General features: G+C 37.7%; 1 protein-coding gene and 1 pseudogene across 3 annotated transcripts in view; one reads left to right on the plus strand and one right to left on the minus strand.

Annotated features, from left to right (window-relative positions):
- VAMP7 (vesicle associated membrane protein 7) overlaps positions 1–17,451 on the plus strand; it is a 90,860-nt gene extending 73,409 nt beyond the window's left edge. Inside the window, exons 6-7 of one of the 3 annotated variants that reach the window (XM_055438092.2) lie at positions 9,338–9,430; positions 11,979–17,451. In XM_055438092.2, coding sequence (XP_055294067.1) covers positions 9,338–9,430; positions 11,979–12,175 — 290 coding nt within the window. In that variant the 3' untranslated portion in view covers positions 12,176–17,451. Of the gene's footprint in view, positions 1–4,525; positions 6,025–9,337; positions 9,431–11,978 lie in introns of those variants that run through there. The other 2 variants (XM_055438093.2, XM_088834221.1) reach the window with 2 other exon arrangements.
- Positions 17,452–18,072: 621 nt separating this feature from the next.
- On the minus strand, positions 18,073–19,116 carry LOC129564094 (transcription factor Spi-C pseudogene; annotated as a pseudogene).
- Between the last annotated feature and the right edge of the window lie 1,108 nt (positions 19,117–20,224).

The raw sequence follows: 20,224 nt of genomic DNA on the forward strand, positions 1-20,224 counted from the left end.
ATTGTCTTCACCATTTTAGGTCCTTTGCGTTTCCATTTATGTTTCAGAATAAGCTTGTTATTTTCCATCCTTTTTTTTTTAAAGTGTGTCTTTGATTGTGATTGCATTTAATAAGTCAATTTAGGGAAATTTGGGAATCTTGACATCCTTGAGTCTTCCTGTGCATCAGTTCAGTTCAGTTCAGTCGCTCAGTCGTGTCCGACTCTCCGCGACCCCATGAATCACAGCACGCCAGCCTGGCATATCTCTGCTTTGCATAGGATTTCTTTAATTTTTCTTACCAGTGTTTTTTAGTTTTTTGTATACAAGTCTTGCACATACTTTGTGAAATTTACCTTTGAGAATTTCATGTTTTTTTGTTCTATTGTAAATTTAAAATTTGGTTTTCCAATATTTATTCTCATATATAGAAATGAAGTTGATTTTTATATATTAACCTGGTTTGTATCCTGCAACTTTGCAAAATTCACTTATTCCACTAGCTTTTTTGGTAGACACTTGCTTTTTATTTCTTTTCCTTGTCTTATTACACTGACTAGAACCTACACGATAGTGTAGACAACTCATAAGAATAGACATTCTTGCATGGAGCACATCTTGTGGGGAAAGATTCAGTATTTTCAGTAATATTGTAGATTTTTTTATAGGTACACTTTATCAGATGAAAGAAGTTCTTTCAATTCCTCATTTGAAAGTTTTATTCATGAATTTTATCAAATATTTTTTCTCTATTTACTGAGAGAATTATATAGTTTTTTTCTCTTTTATTCAGTTAATATTACTGAACTTAACTTGCTAAATTAATATTTATTTCTGAATGTTAAACTAGCCTTGCATTCCTGCAAGGTCATTATACATTATCCTTTTTATATAATATCTTACTGGATTTGCTGTTGACCTATTCAGGAATTTTGCATCTTTGTTCATGAGGGACATTGGTATGTCATTTATTTTGGGACTTTGGTATCAGAGATATGCTGGCCCCAACAAACAGGTTGAAAAGTGTTACCTGCATCTCTCTATCCTCCAAAAGAGTTTTTGTGCTAGTACTATTGAAATGATCTATTCCTTAGTTATTTGGAGGAATTCACCAGTGAGGCAGTCCCAGCCTGGAGTTTTCTGTGTGGGAAGATTTTAAATCTACCATGTTACTATTTGTTTCCTATTTGTACCATCTATTCTTTCTTCCCCTCACGTTCTCTTTCTATTGTTTTCTTTGTTTAAGCAGTTGATTATCTTTTAAAGATATTTAAATAGTTAAAAAAACATCATTTCTGTTTACCCATGTAGTTAATATTTCTGGTAACTCTCTTCATTCTTTTCTGTAGGTCCAGATTTCTGTCTGGTGATATTTTCTTTCTGCTTGTAGGACATCTTTTAAAATTTCTTGCATTGTAGGTCTGCTAATAATGAATTCTTTCAGTATTTGTATATCTGAAGTCTTTCATTTCCTTTTTTTAAAAGACATTTTCACAGAATAGAATTTTGCATTAAGTTTTTCATTCAGTATTTTAAAGATATTTCATCACTGTCTTTTATGTTGTTTCTGACAAAAATTCCACTGATGCTTTTACATATATAATGTGTCTTTTCCCCTCTCTGGGTGCTTTTAGCATTTTTCTATCATTGGTTTTAAGATATTTGATTATAATATACTTTAGTGTAGTTTTCTTCATGTTTCTTCAGCTTTCAGTTTGTTGAAGTATGGGTTTGTAGTTTTTAATCAAATTATGAAAATAGATATTATTTCTTCAAATATTTTTCTGTCCTTCTTTCCTTCTAGTAGTCCAACTATATGTACATTAAACTGTTTGAAGTTGTCCCACAACTCACTGATACTCTGTTCAGTATTTTTTGGTCTTTTTTCTTTCTGTGTTTCATTTAGGATAGTTTCTGTTACTATATCTTTGAGATTACTTGTCTTTTTCTTCTGCAGTTCATAATCTGTTACTCCCATTTTATCTATTTTTCATCTCTACAAGGATCTTTTTTATATCTTTTGTGTTATCTCCTTAAACACTTGCAAGCTTTCCTTTATGTTCTTGAATATATAAAGTGTACTTATAGTTGAAATGTTTATTCCATTTACATGTAATGTACATATTGGGAGAGTTGGGTTTAAGTAAGCTATGTTGTACTTTGGTTTTTATTTGTTTTGTCTTCTTTGTTCCTCTTTTTTTATCAAATGGATATACCACCTTTTTTATCCATTCATCTGTTGATTGACCATTGAGTTATTTCCATCTTTGGGCTCTTGTGAATAATGCTTTTACGAACACTGGCATTACAAGTATTCATTCAAGACCCTGCTTTCAATTACTTTGGGTATTTTGCGGGGAGTGGAATTGTTGGATCATATGGCAATCCTGTGTTTAGATTTTTGAGGGACTACCAAACATTTTTTTCTTAACTACTGCACCATTTTATAGTCCCACTATCAATGTACAAGGGTACAAGTTTTTCCACATCTTCACCAACACTTGTTGTTTTCCATGTTTTTATTATATCCATATTCGTTGATATGAAGTGGTATTATTGTGGTTTTGATTTTCATTTCCCTAATGACTAATGGGGCTTCCCCTGGTGGCTCAACAGTAAAGAATCCACCTGTAATGCAGGAGACCCACCTGGTTTGGGACGATCCCTTGGAGAGGGAAGTGGCAACCCACTGTAGTACTCTTGCCTGGGCAATCCCATGGACAGAGGAGCCTGGGAGGCTACAGTTCATGGGGACACAAGGAGTGAGACAGGATTTGGCAACTGAAACAACAACAATGACTAGTGATGTTAATCGTCTTGCCATGTGCTTATTTGTTGTTGTATAGTCACTAAGTGGTGTCTGACTCTTTGAGACCCCATGGACTGCATCATGCCAGGCTTCCCTGTCCTTCACTATCTCCCAGAGTTTACTCAAACTCATGTCCATTGGGTCCGTGATGCCCATCCAACCATCTTATACTCTTTCATCCCCCTTTTCCTTTTGCCTTCAATCTTTCCTAGCATCAGGGTCTCTTTCATTGAGTTGGCTCTTTGCATCAGGTAGCCAAAGTATTGGAGCTTCAGCTTCAGCATCAGTCCTTTCAATGAATATTCAGGACTGATTTCCTTTAGGATGGACTGATTTGATCTCCTTGCAGTCCAAGGGACTCTCAAGAGTCTTCTCCAGCACCACAGTTTGAAAGCATTAGTTCTTTGGCACTCAGCCTTCTTTATGGTTCAACTCTCACATCCATACCTGACTACTGGAAAAACCATAGCTTTGACTATACAAACCTTTGTTGGCAAAGTGATGTCCCTGCTTCTTAATATGCTGTCTAGATTTGTCATAGCTTTCCTTCCAAGGAGCAGGTCTCTTTGAAGTTCATGGCTGCAGTCTCCATCCGCAGAGATTTTAGAGCCCAAGAAAATAAAATCTATCACTGTTTCCACCTTTTCCCCTTCTAGTTCAGTTCAGTTCAGTCGCTCAGTCGTGTCTGACTCTCTGCAACCCCATGAATCACAGCACGCCAGGCCTCCCTGTCCATCACCAACTCCCGGAGTACACTCAAACTCATGTCCACAGAGTCGGTGATGCCATCCAGCCATCTCATTCTCCGTCGTCCCCTTCTCCTCCCGCCCCCAACCTTTCCCAGCATCAGAGTCTTTTCCAGTGAGTCAACTCGTTGCATGAGGTGGCCAAAGTATTGCAGTTTCAGCTTTAGCATCAGTTCCTCCAATGAACATCCAGGATTGATCTCCTTTAGAATGGACTGGTTGGATCTCCTTGCAGTATAAGGGACTCTCAAGAGTCTTCTCCAACACCACAGTTCAAAAGCATCAATTCTTCGGCGATCAGCCTTCTTCACAGTCCAAATCTCACATCCATACATGACCACGGGAAAAACCATTGCCTTGACTAGACGGACCTTGGTTGGCAAAGTAATGTCTCTGCTTTTTCAATATACTATCTAGGTTGGTCATAACTTTCCTTCCAAGGAGCAAGCGTCTTTTAATTTCATGGCTGCAGTCAGCATCTGCAGTGATTTTGGAGCCCAAAAAAACAAAGTCTGACACTGTTTCCACTGTTTTTCCATCTATTTCCCATGAAGTGATGGGACCAGATGCCATGATCTTTGTTTTCTGAATGTTGAGCTTCAAGCCAACCTTTTCACTCTCCTCTTTCACTTTCATCAAGAGGCTTTTGAGTTCCTCTTCACTTTCTGCCATAAGGGTAGTGTCATCTGCATATCTGAGGTTATTGATATTTCTCCCAGCAATCTTGATTCCAGCTTGTGCTTCTTCCAGCCCAGCGTTCCTCATGATGTACTCTGCATATAAGTTAAATAAGCAAGGTGACAATATACAACCTTGACGTACTTGGTGCAAAAGTAATTATGGTTTTACATTGTTGCACTTTGCTGTTTGAATCTGAATACATTCTTAAGTAAATGTGGTTATTTTATACATCATTTTAATGCACACTCCCTGCTTTGTCTTTTTTTTTTGCTAATGACATTACTTGCTGTTTATTTTATATTTATTTTAGTCTAGGGAAATGATGTTGGACAAAAAGCAAATTCAAGCAATTTTCTTATTCGAGTTCAAAATGAGTCATAAAGCAGCAGTGACAACTCAAAAAATCAGCAATTCATTTGGCCCAGGAACTGCTAATGAACATACAGTGCAGTGGTGGTTCAAGAAGTTTTGCAGAGGAGACGGGCCTTGAAGATGAGGAACACAGTGGCTGGCTATTGAAAGTTGACAACGACTGATTGAGCGCATCGTTGAAGCTGATGCTCTTAAAACACCACAAGAGGTTGCTCAAGAACTCAGCATCAGCTATTTTATGGTCATTTGGCATTTGAGGCAAATTGGAAAGGTGAAAAAGTTTGATAAGTAGGTGCCTCATGAACTGCCCACAAATCAAAATAATCACTGTTTTGAAGTGTCTTCTTCTCTTATTCTCTACTACAACAATGAACCATTTCTTGATTGGATTGTGACATGCAATGAAAAATGGATTTATACAACAACTGGTGATGGCCATCTCAGTGGTTGGACCGAGAAGAAGCTCCAAAGCACTTCCCAAAGCCAAACTTGCATCAGAAAAAGGTCTTGGTCACTGTTTGGTGGTCTGCTCCCTCTCTGATCTACTACAGCTTTCTGAATCCCAAGAAAAACATTACATCTGTGAAGTATGTTCAGCGAATCGATGGGATGCACTAAAATGGCAACTCTTGCACCCGGCATTGGTCAACAGGATGGGCCCAATTCTTCTTCATGACAATGCCCAACTGCATGTCACACAATGTTTCAAAAATTGAATGAACTGGGCTACAAAGCTTTGCCTCATCAGTCATATTCAATACCTGACCTCTCACCAACTGACTACCAGTTCAAGCATCTCGACAACTTTTTTCAGGGAAAATGCTTCCACAACTAGCAGGAAGCAGAAAATACTTCCAAGAATTCTGCGAATCCCAAAGCACAGATTTTTATGCCACAAGAATAAGCAAAATTATTTAACACTGGCAAAAATGTGTTGATTGTAAAGGTTCCTATTTTGATTAATAAAACTGTGTTTAAGCCTAGTTATAATGATTTAAAATTCACAGTCTGAAACTGCAGTTACTTTTTCACCAGCCTAATATTTGCCATGAAGTGATGGGACCAGGTGCCATGATCTTAGGTTTTGGAATGTTGAGTTTTAAGCCAGCCTTTTCACCCTCATCAAGAGGCTCTTTAGTTCCTCTTCCCTTTCTGCTATTAGATTAGAATCATCTATGTATCTGAGGTCATTGATATTTCCCCCAGAAGTTTTGATTCCAGCTTGTTATTCATCTAGCCTGACATTTTGCATGATCTCTGCATACACGTTAAAGAAGCACGGTGACAATACACAACCGTCACATACTTCTTTCCCAATTTGAATACTGAAATGGGTAGCCATTCCCTTCTCCAGTGTATCTTCCCAACTCCAAGGATCTTCCTGGGTCACTGCATTGCAGGCAAATTCTTTACCATCTGAACCACCGGGGAAGCTATGTGCTTATTGGCTACTGGTGTATCTTCTTTGGAGAAATTAGTCAAGTCCTTCTCCCAATTTTAGGGCATCATCAGATGCTAATGAAATCATTAACGTGGAGTGGATAGGCCATAGACTTGTCAGCTTGCCCTTGTCATTTTCACAGGTTTTTTTTTTTAATATTCTTGTTCTTTCCTATTTACACCCACCCCCACCTGTCTCCACAGAAAGCTTTGGTAAGGCGTAACAATTGTTCTGTTTCATTGAACTGGTTTTAAGTAGGTGATTTATTAGTGTTCAGATATTAACCTGAGGCTTGTGGAGAAATCTTCAATCCATTGAATCATTTAACTATATTAGTTTTATTGCTCATTGGTGGTGGTGGTGTAGTCATTAAGTCATGTCTGACTCTGTGACCCCATGGTCTGTAGCCTGCCAGGTTCCTCTGTCTGTGGGACTCTCCACACAGGAATCCTAGAGTGGGTTGCTGTTTCCTCTTCTAGGGGATCTTCCTGACCCAGGGGTCGAACCCATGTCTCTTGCATCTCCTGCGTTGCAGGCAGATACTTTACTGACTGAGCCATCAGGGAAGCTCATTGCTCACTACTTCTTCATATTATCTTCCTCCTCCTTGGATTCTTTATTGTGACTTTGTTTGTGAGTAATTGTAAAGAGTTTAGGCAACTGAGAAGTTCACCAACTATATACAGTTTAGAGGCCACAGTTCCCAAACAGCCCTCAATTCTGACACCAAGTGCAATTTGTTAATTCCCCAAACCACTCTCAGGTGTGATAACTCACTAGAAGGACTTTGTGAAAACTATTATAACTACGGTTACATTTTTTTACAGGAAAATGTTACAGATTAAGCTCAACCAAGAGCAGAAGCACATTGGGGTGGAGTTCGGGGGAGGTGCCAAGTTTGGTACCAATCAAAGAGTTTCTGTTGTTCTCTCCCTATGGGCTTCTTATTCTCCCAGCATAGATGTGTGATGACATTGTCAGCAAAAAAATTAATCTGTTGATCAAAGAAATTGAAAATCTTATTCAAGCCAAATTTGAGGATTATAACCTGGGAACATCTTCTCAAAGCTCTGAGAGCTGTTCTACCCATTGGAAGTCAAGGCACAGTTCTATAAGTTTTTATGAGACAGAGGGCTGGACATTAAATGATGTATTATTGACAGTTTACACAATCCAGATTGTGGCCCCTTACAAGATTAAGAAAGAATGTTATCTTTAAGTTATCTTATTGGTGCTGGTAGAATGTTGGTCTTTATGGTTGAGCAGGTATTTTGCTGATGGAGAAGATTTGGTCAGTGCCTAATGCAGATATACAATGCACAGTGAGGGACTGGAAGAAGCCAAAGGATAGAGAAAATGTTTTATGTTTAAATTTTTCCTATCTTGCCATGAAATAAATTTATTTCACAACATATGCAGAGTATTGTACAGCATGGAAGCTTGCCCAGACTTCATTGCTCAGTTTCGTTGTTGTTTTTATTGAAGCATAGTTGATTTATATACAGTGTTATGCTAGTTTCTGGTATACAGCAAAGTGATTCAGTTATACATATATGTATATATACATGTGTTCTTTTTCATATCCTTTTCCATTGTGGTTTAATTATAGAATATTGCATATAGTTCCCTGTGCTACAGTAGGACTTTGTGGTTTACTTTTTCGTTGCAATTTCATTACATAAGCATGATTGACTTATGATTGACTACTTGCTTAATCTCAGTCTCCAGTCTAAGCTCCTCTCAGTTCAGTTCAGTTCAGTTGCTCAGTCGTGTCCGACTCTCCGCGACCCCATGAATCACAGCACACCAGGCCTTCCTGTCCATCACCAACTCCCGGAGTTCACACAAACTCATGTCCACAGAGTCGGTGATGCCATCCAGCCATCTCATTCTCTGTCGTCCCCTTCTCCTCCCACCCCCAACCTTTCCTAGCATCAGAGTCTTTTCCAGTGAGTCAACTCGTCGCATGAGGTGGCCAAAGTATTGCAGTTTCAGCTTTAGCATCAGTCCTTCCAATGAACACCCAGGATTGATCTCCTTTAGAATGGACTGGTTTGATCTTCTTGCAGTACAAGGGACTCTCAAGAGTCTTCTCCAACACCACAGTTCAAAAGCATCAATTCTTCGTCAATCAGCTTTCTTCACAGTCCAACTCTCACATCCATACATGACCACGGGAAAAACCATAGCCTTAACTAGACAGACCTTGGTTGGCAAAGTAATGTCTCTGCTTTTTAATATGCTATCTAGGTTGGTCATAACTTTCCTTCCAAGAAGTAAGTGTCTTTTAATTTCATGGCTGCAATCAGCATCTGCAGTGATTTTGGAGCCCCAAAAAATAAAGTCTGACACTTTCCACTGTTTTTCCATCTATTTCCCATGAAGTGATGGGACCAGATGCCATGATCTTTGTTTTCTGAATGTTCAAGCTCCTCTAGGTCTGACCTAAACCCCTATCCTAAATCATATAATTGGTCTTCCTGGAGTGACTAGTCCCTGCACTAAACTACAGTTACTATTTGGCGGGCCCATGGCTCCCAAGCAAGAAAAGGTTGTCTTTCAGGAGCTGAGGGCAAAGGTCAGATCCCTTTTCAGGCAAGGTTAAATTATTTACAGTACAGTTGGTAGGCATTTGGGTTGTTTCCAGTTTTGAAATAAATAATGCATTTGGAAACGTTTCTATATGTGTCTTTAGCTGAACTTGTTGGGTATATATCTAGGAGTGGAACTTCTGAATTATTAGTGATTATTGTTTGTTTGAAACTGCATGTGTCCTGGTATGAATGGTTTGGTATATATTGAGAAATTGATGCGGCAAAAGAAAATGGATAACTGAAGGAGTGAAGTTCTTTGGGTTTGGGCCCTCATATGAGTAAATGCATATCTTCCTGTGGGAATTAAACAGTTCTTATGGTTCACAATAGCAGGATTAAATGGGGGCAGAATAGGCAAATGTGTTTCCAACCAACTGGCTCATAAAGAAACTTTCTTACTGGAAGCATAAAGAGAAAAAGGCTTTTCTGCTAGCAGGGAGAACTACTTCTATTGGTCATCATTACATGCACTGCTACAGTGCAGAAGAAAAAGGAGGGAACCCTTCGCAATGGGCTTACTGCTTACCATATATATGGCAGAATCCTGCTTTAGGAAACTAGAAATTACAAATGGCCAGTCTACATGTGAAGAGAGGGAAGGTGTAAAGAACGTTGGAACAGAATTAATTAAAGTAAAAGTTTTGCAGGTATTATTGCAAATCCGTCATGTAGTCATTGCCAGGGATCAAACAATTCATGGGTTTTTTTTTTCTAGTCTGTCACCTTCAAAACAACCAGCAGAAATCTTGCCCGAGCCATGTGCATGAAGAATCTCAAGCTCACTGTCATCATCATCATCATATCAGTTGTAAGTTTTGTCCTTTAGTGATTTTATCTTTCAGTCTCTAAGAAATTAGGTGTTGGATTTCTTTCTCAATGATTAGCACTCTGAAATGAGCTACGTATAACTTTTAATACTGAAACATATGACTAGGCATTTACTTTCCTCTGAAGTTACTATGATATTCCTGGTTATTTCATGGTTTTCTCACTATTAAAATGGGATTCTTTTCAAATTACATTTTCTAGTTGAGTCCATATTCTCTGTTTTCTAGTTAATTCTATTATCTATTTGTTTCTGTTTTTTCTAATTCATCTTTTTGTTTCTGGCAACCTTGTATAAGTTTTATTAGTTGTAATAGTTTGTCAGTTGATTCTTCTGTGTGCTGTAGATTAGGAGTCAGCAAATGTTCTGTGAGGTCCAGGCTTTGCAGGTCACATACTGTCTGTGTCACATATTCTTTTTTTTTAAAAAAAATGTTGAAAATTATAAAAACCATTCTTAGCTCACAGGTGAAGGCTATAGTTTACTGACTTCTGCTGTAGGTTAATTTTCTTAGGTTAATTAATTAGGTTAATGCTGTCTATTAATAATCTTAACCTTATCATATATGTATATATAGATATAGATACATCATTTACTAGCAGTGTTGAATAATTATAGTATCACTGAGAATTTTTATTTAGTTCCTGGTTTTAATTGGGATGCTTCTAATATTTATGAGTGATATTTACTATGGATTCTTACTAGACTTTCATTGTGAAGTGAAAGAACCTTTTATTTCTAGAGTACTAAAAGTTTTTGTTTTTAATCAGGAATAGGCATTTCAGTTTAAGAAATGATATTTCTCCACCCAATGAATTGATAATAAAACTACATTTACTATTAATATATTGAATGGCATTAATGAAAGCAATAATAATTAACTTTTCTTTAATTTCTGGAATAAGTACTAAGAGGTACTTTTTAATGCATGGTGAGTTCCATTTCTTAGTATTTACTTATTATAATACAATAGTTCTCTTGTGTGTAAATATAGTCTATATGCTGTTCTCCTTTTGGAACTCTAATATAAAGAGATATTGGATCACTTTGAACTATCCTGCATGTTTGGTAGCTTTTTTAATATGTTTAAACTCCTTTCTTGTATCACATTCTGGATGAATCATTCAGCTAACTCTTCCAGCTCTGTTCATTCTGCTATCCAGGTCTTCATTTAAAAAATTAATGATTAATTTTAAAATGTTTATTTTTGTAAGTGATGTGAAATTCACTCAGTTGTGCCCAACTCTTTGCAACCCCATGGACTATACTGTCCATGGAATTCTCCAGGCCAGAATACTGGAGTGGGTAGCCTTTGCCTTCTCCAGGGAATCTTCCCAACCCAGGGATCAAACCCAGGTCTCCCGCATTGCAGGCAGATTCTTTACCAACTGAGTCATAAGGGAAGCCATGTTTTAAATTTCTAGGGATGCTTATATTTTAACATTTTTTTCATGGAACTTTTATGCTTGTTAACAGATATTCTCTCTCCTTGAATTTCTTTGAATATATATTAAAAGATTTATCACAGGGAATTAGTTTATGCAATGGCAGGAGCTGGCTAGGCAATCCAAAATCCACAGAGCAGGCTGTTGTGAAGGTGCTTAGTTAGGTCCGACTTTGTGATCCCATGGACGGTAGCCTGCCAGGCTCCTCTGTAGAGAAAAAAAATCCATATTTTTTTCTAAGCATGTGAGTAATGAAATCAGTCACTTAAAGATCTTCAGTTCAGTTCAGTTCAGTCGCTCAGTCGTGTCCGACTCTCTGCGACCCCATGAATCACAGCACGCCAGGCCTCCCTGTCCATCACCAACTCCCTTAGAATGTTATAATTTAAATCAAAACAAAATGACTGACAATGCAGTGAACCTAAATTTGATAGTAAACTTATTTTTGGAATGTAGTAATGTGAGCAAGCATATACCATTAAAATAGAATAATTTACAATTATAATACCATAATTAAAAAGTGAATACATCTTTAAAGGACTCATATTTTTGCTGTGTTACTTACAATTGAATAATTACAATTAGTGTCATCCACTGGAAGGTTCATGGCAACATTCTTGCTCATAGGTGGTATAGATATAGAGTCTACTCATGCTTTTTATTATTTTTAACCACCCTAATAATGAAAAATAAATCCATGTGAAAAATCTAAAAATGTACTTAATTATAAAATCATACCTCAAGGGAATTATGTTAATTTGTGATTCTTATGATAATGATGTTATCAGTAGAGTGGCTTATATAGTTCTAGTCTGCTCTTTTCCCAGTGAAGAGAAACAACCCCACTGCTCTGTTTGCCAATAAAAAAAAAAAAAAACAGTGGAATTCAAGTGGATGTGAGTTATATCAGAAAAGATCATTTTAATTTTACTACTATCTTTGAAAATACTTGATTAGTGTGTTGTATTATTATACCACTGCTACTCTGATGGAACCAAAATTTGTTCATTGGTCTTGCCTTTATATATTATTTTGGAGCCTGTGATCGATTCAAGAAAATAAAATTTCCTTCTCCCCCACCCCAGGTATTCATCTATATTATTGTGTCACCTCTCTGTGGTGGATTTACGTGGCCAAGCTGTGTGAAGAAATAAAAAAGTTATCATTAACCAAGGATATGAGAGACCAAGGAGTTAAAAGCAATCCATGTAATTCAGGCCTTTTAATACTGAGAGATGGTGTCTGCCAGTCTCTTCAACCTGCTTGTTTCTCTCTTTTTTGAAATCTTGTTCCATGCCTCCAGATTTATCTTTCTCCTATCAACCTGTTTATTTTAGTGCACTTCAGACTGAACCATTTATTGTAGCAGTAGCCTTAAAAAAAAGCATTTTGTTTCTTTGATTTGTAAACTAGTGTCATCTACTTGCAGAAACATTTTGTTTGTAATTGCACAAAGCTATCACCAAGGTAGAAACCACCTGTCTTATAAGCTATCGGCTAAAATTCTGGATGACCTTTGTGCACACAAAAGTTGAAAAGACGGATAGTATTGCTAACATCTCGTCTCAATGTCTTTTGATTTTGAAGGGTTTTAGGTGCTTGAAAACAATGTTCATGGAGAATTGTTATTTGGGGAATTGTAATGCAATTGTTGGTGTTTCAAGGAATCCAAGCAGGTAAAGTATTGATATTAAATAGTTTATCTCAGTCAGAAGGGGAATATTTTGCTAGCCTGTTAGAAGCACACAGAATTATCCTCGTCTGCATATTACTAACTTTTAGAAAGAGAATTTTGATCATTCACAAACTTCGCAGAGCTTGATATCCTCTGTTTCCCTGTTGCAGTTGATTTCAGAAGATGGTGGTTTAAATATTGTTGAAGGCTAGGGTTTTTTATATATTCCTTTTCCTTTGGTGGATGTTTAGGGCAATTGTATAGATAATAGAATGGGCAATAGAGGGCGTGGGTAGGCGCATTCCACTGATTCACCAAAGAAAAAGAAGAGAACCACAGCCAACTTGCTAGCATTTTCGCTTTATGAAGGGAGATAATGTGGGAGAACTTTTCTAGCCTGGGAAAAGCCCAGGCTGAATATAATCAACAATCAATTCCAGGGTTTGGGTTTAACTGGTGTTGAACAATAGTTTGAACATCCTTTGTGGTTTAGTAAGTTCTTTAACCTGCCTAGTTTTGATTATTTTTTGTGTAACTTGAGAGTAAACAGTATGATATCTGGAAACAATGTAAAGACATTTTAGCTAACATCCGTCTAACTGCAGTGTGAGGAAAACTGGAATGTAATCATACTGCTTTGGCTACTCTGGCATCTGTTAGCTAGTTTGTACTTTTGGTGTGTATCTGAAAGGACAACATTTGCTCTGTAGATATAATTGCATTTATTTATCAATAAAGGCCAGTAATTGGAAATTATATTACATTTGACTATTTTCCCAATGAAAGAGCAAATTGGTCTATGAAACCTAGCCACCTGTTTAGTCATGTGCCTTGAATATACATACATACATATATATATATACACATACATACATATATATATATGTCACATAATCTGGATCCTGCTACCTGTTCTTCCATCTAAACCTTTCAGTTCATGCTGATTCCTTTATTTGACATATGTTTTCAACCCACTGGAACCCTTTTCCTTGTGATCATGTATAGTGGAAATGTTTTTTCAGTTCTTTTGATCAACACTAATGCCTTTTAATTCCATTAGCATTTTGTATTGGAAAGCGTTTGTTCCATGAAAACATTTGGCATTCTTAATAATAATTTCAAAATGTCTTTAATTCAATGAAAAAGACTGAAAGCTCATTTCCCTTTCTTACACACACCTGAATAAAAATGATGTGCATGATTTAGGGATAAATTACTTAACCATCTCTTGGTCTATTTATGTATAGGAATGCTTTTTGAAGCACATACCTTATTTTAAATGATGCACAAACTGAAGACATTAATAAAAATTAGAGTAATACAATGAGTTGCTTGTTTGAGAATTTCTTCATGGAATCTAATTTCTTCTGATGATATTTTGGCATAGTTTGCAGAACAAAAGTATTTTACTTGTGATGAAAATACATTTAAAAATGTGACCTGGAGCCTTAAAGAGCTATAGCACTGTCTCAGGTGTATAAAATTTTCTTCAAAATCAAAAGACACAAAAGTTCAAAAATATGTAGGCCTTACTGTAACCAACAAAAAGATCATGAAATGACCTCACAGCCTCTACAACCATCATCCTGAGACCATGGTTGAGACAGAACAGCAAAAGAACCCTAGGGATTGTAATCCATTTCAATTCAACTCTGACTGGTTCTGAAATAGATGACTCAAAGAAAGGCATACAAGGGTGAGAATAATTTGTTATAGCAGAACAGATTTAGGTAAAGAGAGAAAGAGATAGAATGGCAAAGATCAAATGTACAAAAAGCTGAGCCAGAGCAAATGAATAATGGGTCACTTGGGGCCTTTGAATCTTGGTAACTGAAGTAAAGAATGATAGAATATGTTTCAGTACATGATAAAGCAACTCAGAAACAGTCCATTTAGCTTTCCCTAGGTCTCCTCGAGGCAGACACTTAGAGATGGGCTGGTGAATGCTATTTATTTGTTGTTCAGTTCAGTCACTCAATCGTGTCTGACTCTTTGCAACCCCATGCCTCCCTGTCCATCACCAACTCCTGGAGTTCACTCAAACTCATGTCCATTGAGTCGGTGATGCTGTTATTTGTTGTTATGAACAGAAAAAGAAGTATCACAAGCTAATTATTTCTCTTCAGACTGTTGGCCACAAGGTCGAATAGTGTCACAATTCATACATTTCCTTCAGAATAAATGGGCAGGACTTCCATCAGATAATGATTCTTCCTTGTCTAACTCTGCCTTCCCAGCCTCAAGATGGACATAGAAATTGGATTGCTTGCCTGGGGGTCTTAATGAAAATTTATATATCAATAAAAATAGCAGCCGTAGACCCTTGTGCGATATTTTACATTAGAAGCAGATCTGTTTGGACCACTCTGTCTTTTAAAAAATAATAAATGGGGTAGAGTGGTGATAATAAATGGGACAGAGCGGTGGTGGTGGTTGACCTATGATTCAGTTTGAATTCAATGAGGAAAACAGCCAAGACAAGGTTAATGGAAATAAGGGGTTTAATACTGTATTCAAGTGTACACGGGTGTGTGACAAAGTAGGAAGAGACGGTCTGGAAACCAGGTGCCAGGGGATAAGAGGAAGAGTCCTAAATATTTTCACTTAATGTACTAGTGGTGGTGAACAGTTGGAAAACCTGAGAAGCCCTACGTGTCTGTTTGTCAAAATAAGTGTGTGACAAAGACTGTGGCAAAGAAGCGATGGTCTCCGTAAACTTGATGCCAAGTTCCCTATTGTGTCCCCAGTTGGTAAGGAGGGCCAGTAGTCAAGAGGATGAGCTGGATGCAGAATGGAGGAGATTGAGACAAAGCCGGGAGATATGCCAGGTACCTTAGCATCTTCATGTCTGAGTGCCTTGACCTGCAAAAGATATTGGCCTCCACTTTCCTTCCGCTTTCCAAGTCTCACGTGAGTTCATTTCACTGGCAAAATGGAATTCTAAAAGCTTATAGGGAAAGGAGTTTCAATGAAATTCCCAGCTTCTAGCCAGAACAACGCCGCCAATCTAGCCCAGCCAAGCTCTTCCTGGATTCAGTCTAAAGATTGGTTCAACTGTTTCATCTTATGGAGAAAGACCATTTGAAAAGTTAAAGCATTCTTTTGGTGGTGGTATGTTGTACAAGATTATTTTGGATTCGTGTTGTTTATTAAACTGATGGATTTGTTTTGTTTATTGAACATCTATATTCAAAATATATTGTGACTTGTTACATCTCTTCCAAAAAGAGGAATGGCTGTGAAAAAAAATATATATGCGCAGGTTGACACCCTGATTTACCTTTTTAAAATTCACATTCCAAGTTTGGACCAACATAAAGAAAACTTTAAAAGTCTCTTGGGCTCAAGAGGAGGGGAGGTTCACACACACACACATACAGACAGACAGACATATTAATGGCTGATTCATGTTGTATAGCAGAAACCAACACAACCTTGTAAAGCGGTTATACTCCAATTAAAAGTCTCGTGCACAGAGAGAGGACATTAAATTCATTAATACCCCTTACAGACTTCACTTCTGGATAAGATGGAGTAACAGTATATTTACCCTCCTGCCTGAAATAACCCAGTAAAAGGGTCATTTTTAAGACACTGGACTCCAGGCGATGAAGGGGTAGTGATGTTTCAAAGGGCTGAACCCAGTTATTGCCCCAGTTTATGTTGAGAGAGTATTCTGGCCACAATAGAATGAGAAGGAACCCAGGGTATTTGGTAGAGTAGTCAGAAAGGTCTTGCATAAACCAGGCTTTCTCAATCTTTGCACGGTGGACGTTTGGGACCAGATGTTCTTTGAGACTGTCCTGTGCATTGTAGAATGTTCAATAGCATCCCTAACCTCAAACCACTAGATGCCAGGAGCACACTCTTTCCAATTGTGACAACCAAAAATGTCCCCAGTGTTCCTGCCAAGTTGGAGTAGGGGAGCAAAATCAACCTTGGCTAAGAACCACTGGCCTACAAAACTAGCTACTGTTGCTGTTCAGTCACTAAGTCATGTCTGATTCTTTGCAACCCCATGGACTGCAGCATGTCAGCCTCCTCTGTCTTCCACCATCTCTTGGAGTTTTCTCAGATTCAAGTCCATTGAGTGATTGAGTCTATCTAACCATTTCATCCTCTGTCGCCCTCTTCTCCTAGCGCCTTCAATCTTTCCCAGCATCAGGGGCTTTTCCAATGAGTTGGCTGTTCACATCAGCTGTCCAAAACATTGGAACTTCAGCTTCAGCATCAGTCCTTCCAGTGAATATTCAGGGTTGATTTCCTGTAGGATTGACTGGTTTGATCTCCTTGCTGTCCAAGGGACTCTCAAGAGTCTTTAGCACCACAATTTGAAAAGCATCAGTTCTTCGGTGCTCACCCTTCTTCATGGTCCAACTCTCACATCCGTACCTAACTACTGGAAAAACCATAGCGTTGATTATATGGACCTTTGTGGGTAAAGTAATGTCTCTGCTTTTTAATATGCTGTCTAGGTTTGTCATAGCTTTCCTTCCAAGGAGCAAGCATCTTTTAAGTTCATGGCTGGAGTCACTGTCTGCAGTGATTGTGTAGCCCAGGAAAATAAAATTTGTCACTGTTTCCATTTTATCCCCTTCTAGTTGCCATGAAGTGATGGGCCCAGATGCCATGATCTTAGTTTTTTTTTTAAATCTTTATTTTATAGAAATATAGTCAATTTACAATATTATATTAGTTTCAGATGTACTACATAGTGATTCAATATTTTTCTAGGTTATACTCTATTCAAAGCTATTATAAAATGTTGGCTACATTCCATGCTGTACATTACATTCTTGCATCTTTTTTTTATATTTAGTAGTCTGTACCTCTTAATCCTCTATGCCTATCTTGCTCCCTGCACCACCACCCCCAGCCCTACTGGTAACTAGTTTGTTCTCTATATCTTTAAGTCTGTTTCTACTTCATTATTTTCATTTGCTTCGATTTTTAGATTCTATATATAAATGATAACATATAGTATTTGTCTCTCTCTGTCTGAGTTATTGCAGTAAGGTTAATATCCTCTGGGTCCATCCATGTTGCAAATGGCAAGATTTCACTTTTTTGGCTAAGTAATATTCTGTGTGTGTGTGTGTGTGTGTGTATACCACATCTTCTTTATTCACCTGTTGGCTAGAAGGTTGCTTCCATATCTTGACTATTGTAAATAGTGTCACTGTGGGAGTTCCCTGGTAGTCTAGTGGTTAGGATTTGGCATTGTCACTGCAAAGGCCTGGTTGGGAAACTGACAAGCCACACAGTGCAGCCAAAAAAAAAAAAAAAATTTGTTTGTATCTTTTTGAATTAGTGTTTTCATTTTCTTTGGATATATACCCAGGAGTGGAATTGCTGGATGATATAGTAATTCTAGTTTTAGTCACTGAAATTTTTAAAGCCCTGAATATAATTTAGCAGGAACACCATCACAGGCAATCAGTTTTTGTTCTGTTTCTAAAGCTATTGGATATATGCTAAAGTGATTCCTTTTTTTTGGTCTGAGTGTATGACAAGAAAATAATATTTAATCAATATGCAAATCAAATGGTCTCCACTGGCATTATTAATCTAGAAAGAAATAATTGCATAGTTACTAGTAAGAGGAAGGACATTTAGTCTATACTTTTAAATGGGACAATCATTCTAAAGAGCTGTTCACTGGCAAAATTTCTCACCAAGTTAGTATAGATTATATGCTATGTCATAAAAGATAGCAATCATGAAGTGTTTTTTTTTTCAGTATTTGTTTTTAGAGAAAAATCCTAAAACTTGTAGGGACTTCTGATGTCAGAAAATTATGAAATTTAAGAGTATATTTAGCAATCAGGGTAATTGGCATATGTAAAATTATAATTTGCGTTCCAGTTATTTAAACTGAGATATCCTTGATCAGGTTGAACATACTGTGAATAGAAGATCTCTTTTTCCAAGAAATAAGGTGCAGACAGTCTTTGGAGAATGGCCTCACTGAACTGGTAAGTTAGCTTTCTCCGGATTTTGATGATTTCCCCAGTTCTTCCATAATTCCTCAGTGCTCTGGTCATTTTCTGGTAAGTCATGGTCTTCCTGTTGCCTTTTCTTTTTCCCCAGAGTTGGGCAAGTTTTTCTTTGTTTTTTGATACAAACTGAAAGATGCCTTTGGTTTGATCTATCCACTGAATACAAGATGCCATCTCTGGATTACATAGGGATTCATGAAGGTATTCAAACAGTCAGAGCTTCTTCCTACCTTTTCCTCCCTTTTGCTGGAGAAGAGCAGGTTGTACCAGCTGGTTTCTGGGGATGTTCTGCAGAGATTGATGAATATTTCCTTCAAAATAGAGGTCCGCAGCACTGTTGATTACTGTTCTCCAATTATAGATGGTTTCCTCTGCGGGCTGCACACCATAGCTGTTGGAATTTCCTCTGATATGAGAACAGTGGTTGATAAAAGCCAGGTAATTTTTGTAATCTGAGGAGTACTGAAAGTCTCCAGTTGAATGCTGCCTCAGTACTTCAAAAGCATCTTCAAATGCTTGACCCAGCTTGTCTTGTTCAACACAAGCCATGCTTCACTAAAAAATTGACAATTCTGTCCATCAGAGGCCAATCCAACATTTACAAGTGCTCCAGGTGGAGACAGCTTTCCCTCTGAATCACAGGTCTGCAACACTCTCCGATCTTAGCCAACTTTTTCACTCTCCTCTTTCACTTTCACCAAGAGACTCTTTAGTCCCTCTTCCCTTTCTGCTGTTAGAGTGGTATCATCTGCATATCTGAGGATGTTGATATTTCTCCTAGCAATCTTGGTTCCAACTTGTGATTCATCCAGCCTGGCATTTGCATGATGTACTCTGCATAGAAGTTAAATAAGCAGGGTGACAACATACAGCCTTGTCATATCCTTTCCCAGTACTGAACCGGTCAGTTATTCCATGTCCAATTCTAAATGTTGCTTCTTGACCCACATACAAGTTTCTAAGGAGACAGGTAAGGTGGTCTGGTATCTCTAAGAATTTTCCACAGTGGAAGGGGTCATAGGTAAAACTATGGCTGATTCATGTTGATGTTTGGTAGAAACCAACAGAATACTGTAGAGCAATTATCTTCCAATTAAAAATAAAGAAATTTTCAGTTTGTTGTGATCTCTACAGTCAAAGGCTTTAGTGTAGACACTGAAACATAACTCGATTTTTTTTTTTTGAACTCCCTTGCTTTCTTCACAATCCAGTGAATGTTGGAAAATTGATCTCTGGTTCCTCTGCTTCCTCGAAATCCAGCTTGTACATCTGGAATTTCTCTCACATTCTGCTGAAGCCTAGTTTGAAAGATTTTTAGCATGATTGCCAGCATATGAAATGAGTGCAGTTGTACAGTAGTTTGAAAATTCTTTGGCATTTCTCTTCTTTGGGATTGGAATGTAAACTGACCTTTTCCATTCCTGTGGCCATTGCTGAGTTTTCCAAATTTGCTGCTATATTGAGTGCAGCACTTTAACAGCATCATCTTGTAGGATTTGAAATGCCTCACCTGGAATTCCATCATCTCCAATAGCTTTGTAGTAGTGCTTCATAAGGCCCACTTCACACTCCAGAATGTCTGGTTCCAGGTGAGTGATCACACCATTGTGTTTATCTGGGTCATGAATACCTTTTCTGTATAGTAGTTCTGTGTATT

The sequence above is a fragment of the Moschus berezovskii genome, chromosome X (genome assembly GCF_049115385.1).
Source record: "Moschus berezovskii isolate FMDL1 chromosome X, NW_MosBer_1.0, whole genome shotgun sequence".
NCBI lineage: Eukaryota > Metazoa > Chordata > Mammalia > Artiodactyla > Moschidae > Moschus > Moschus berezovskii.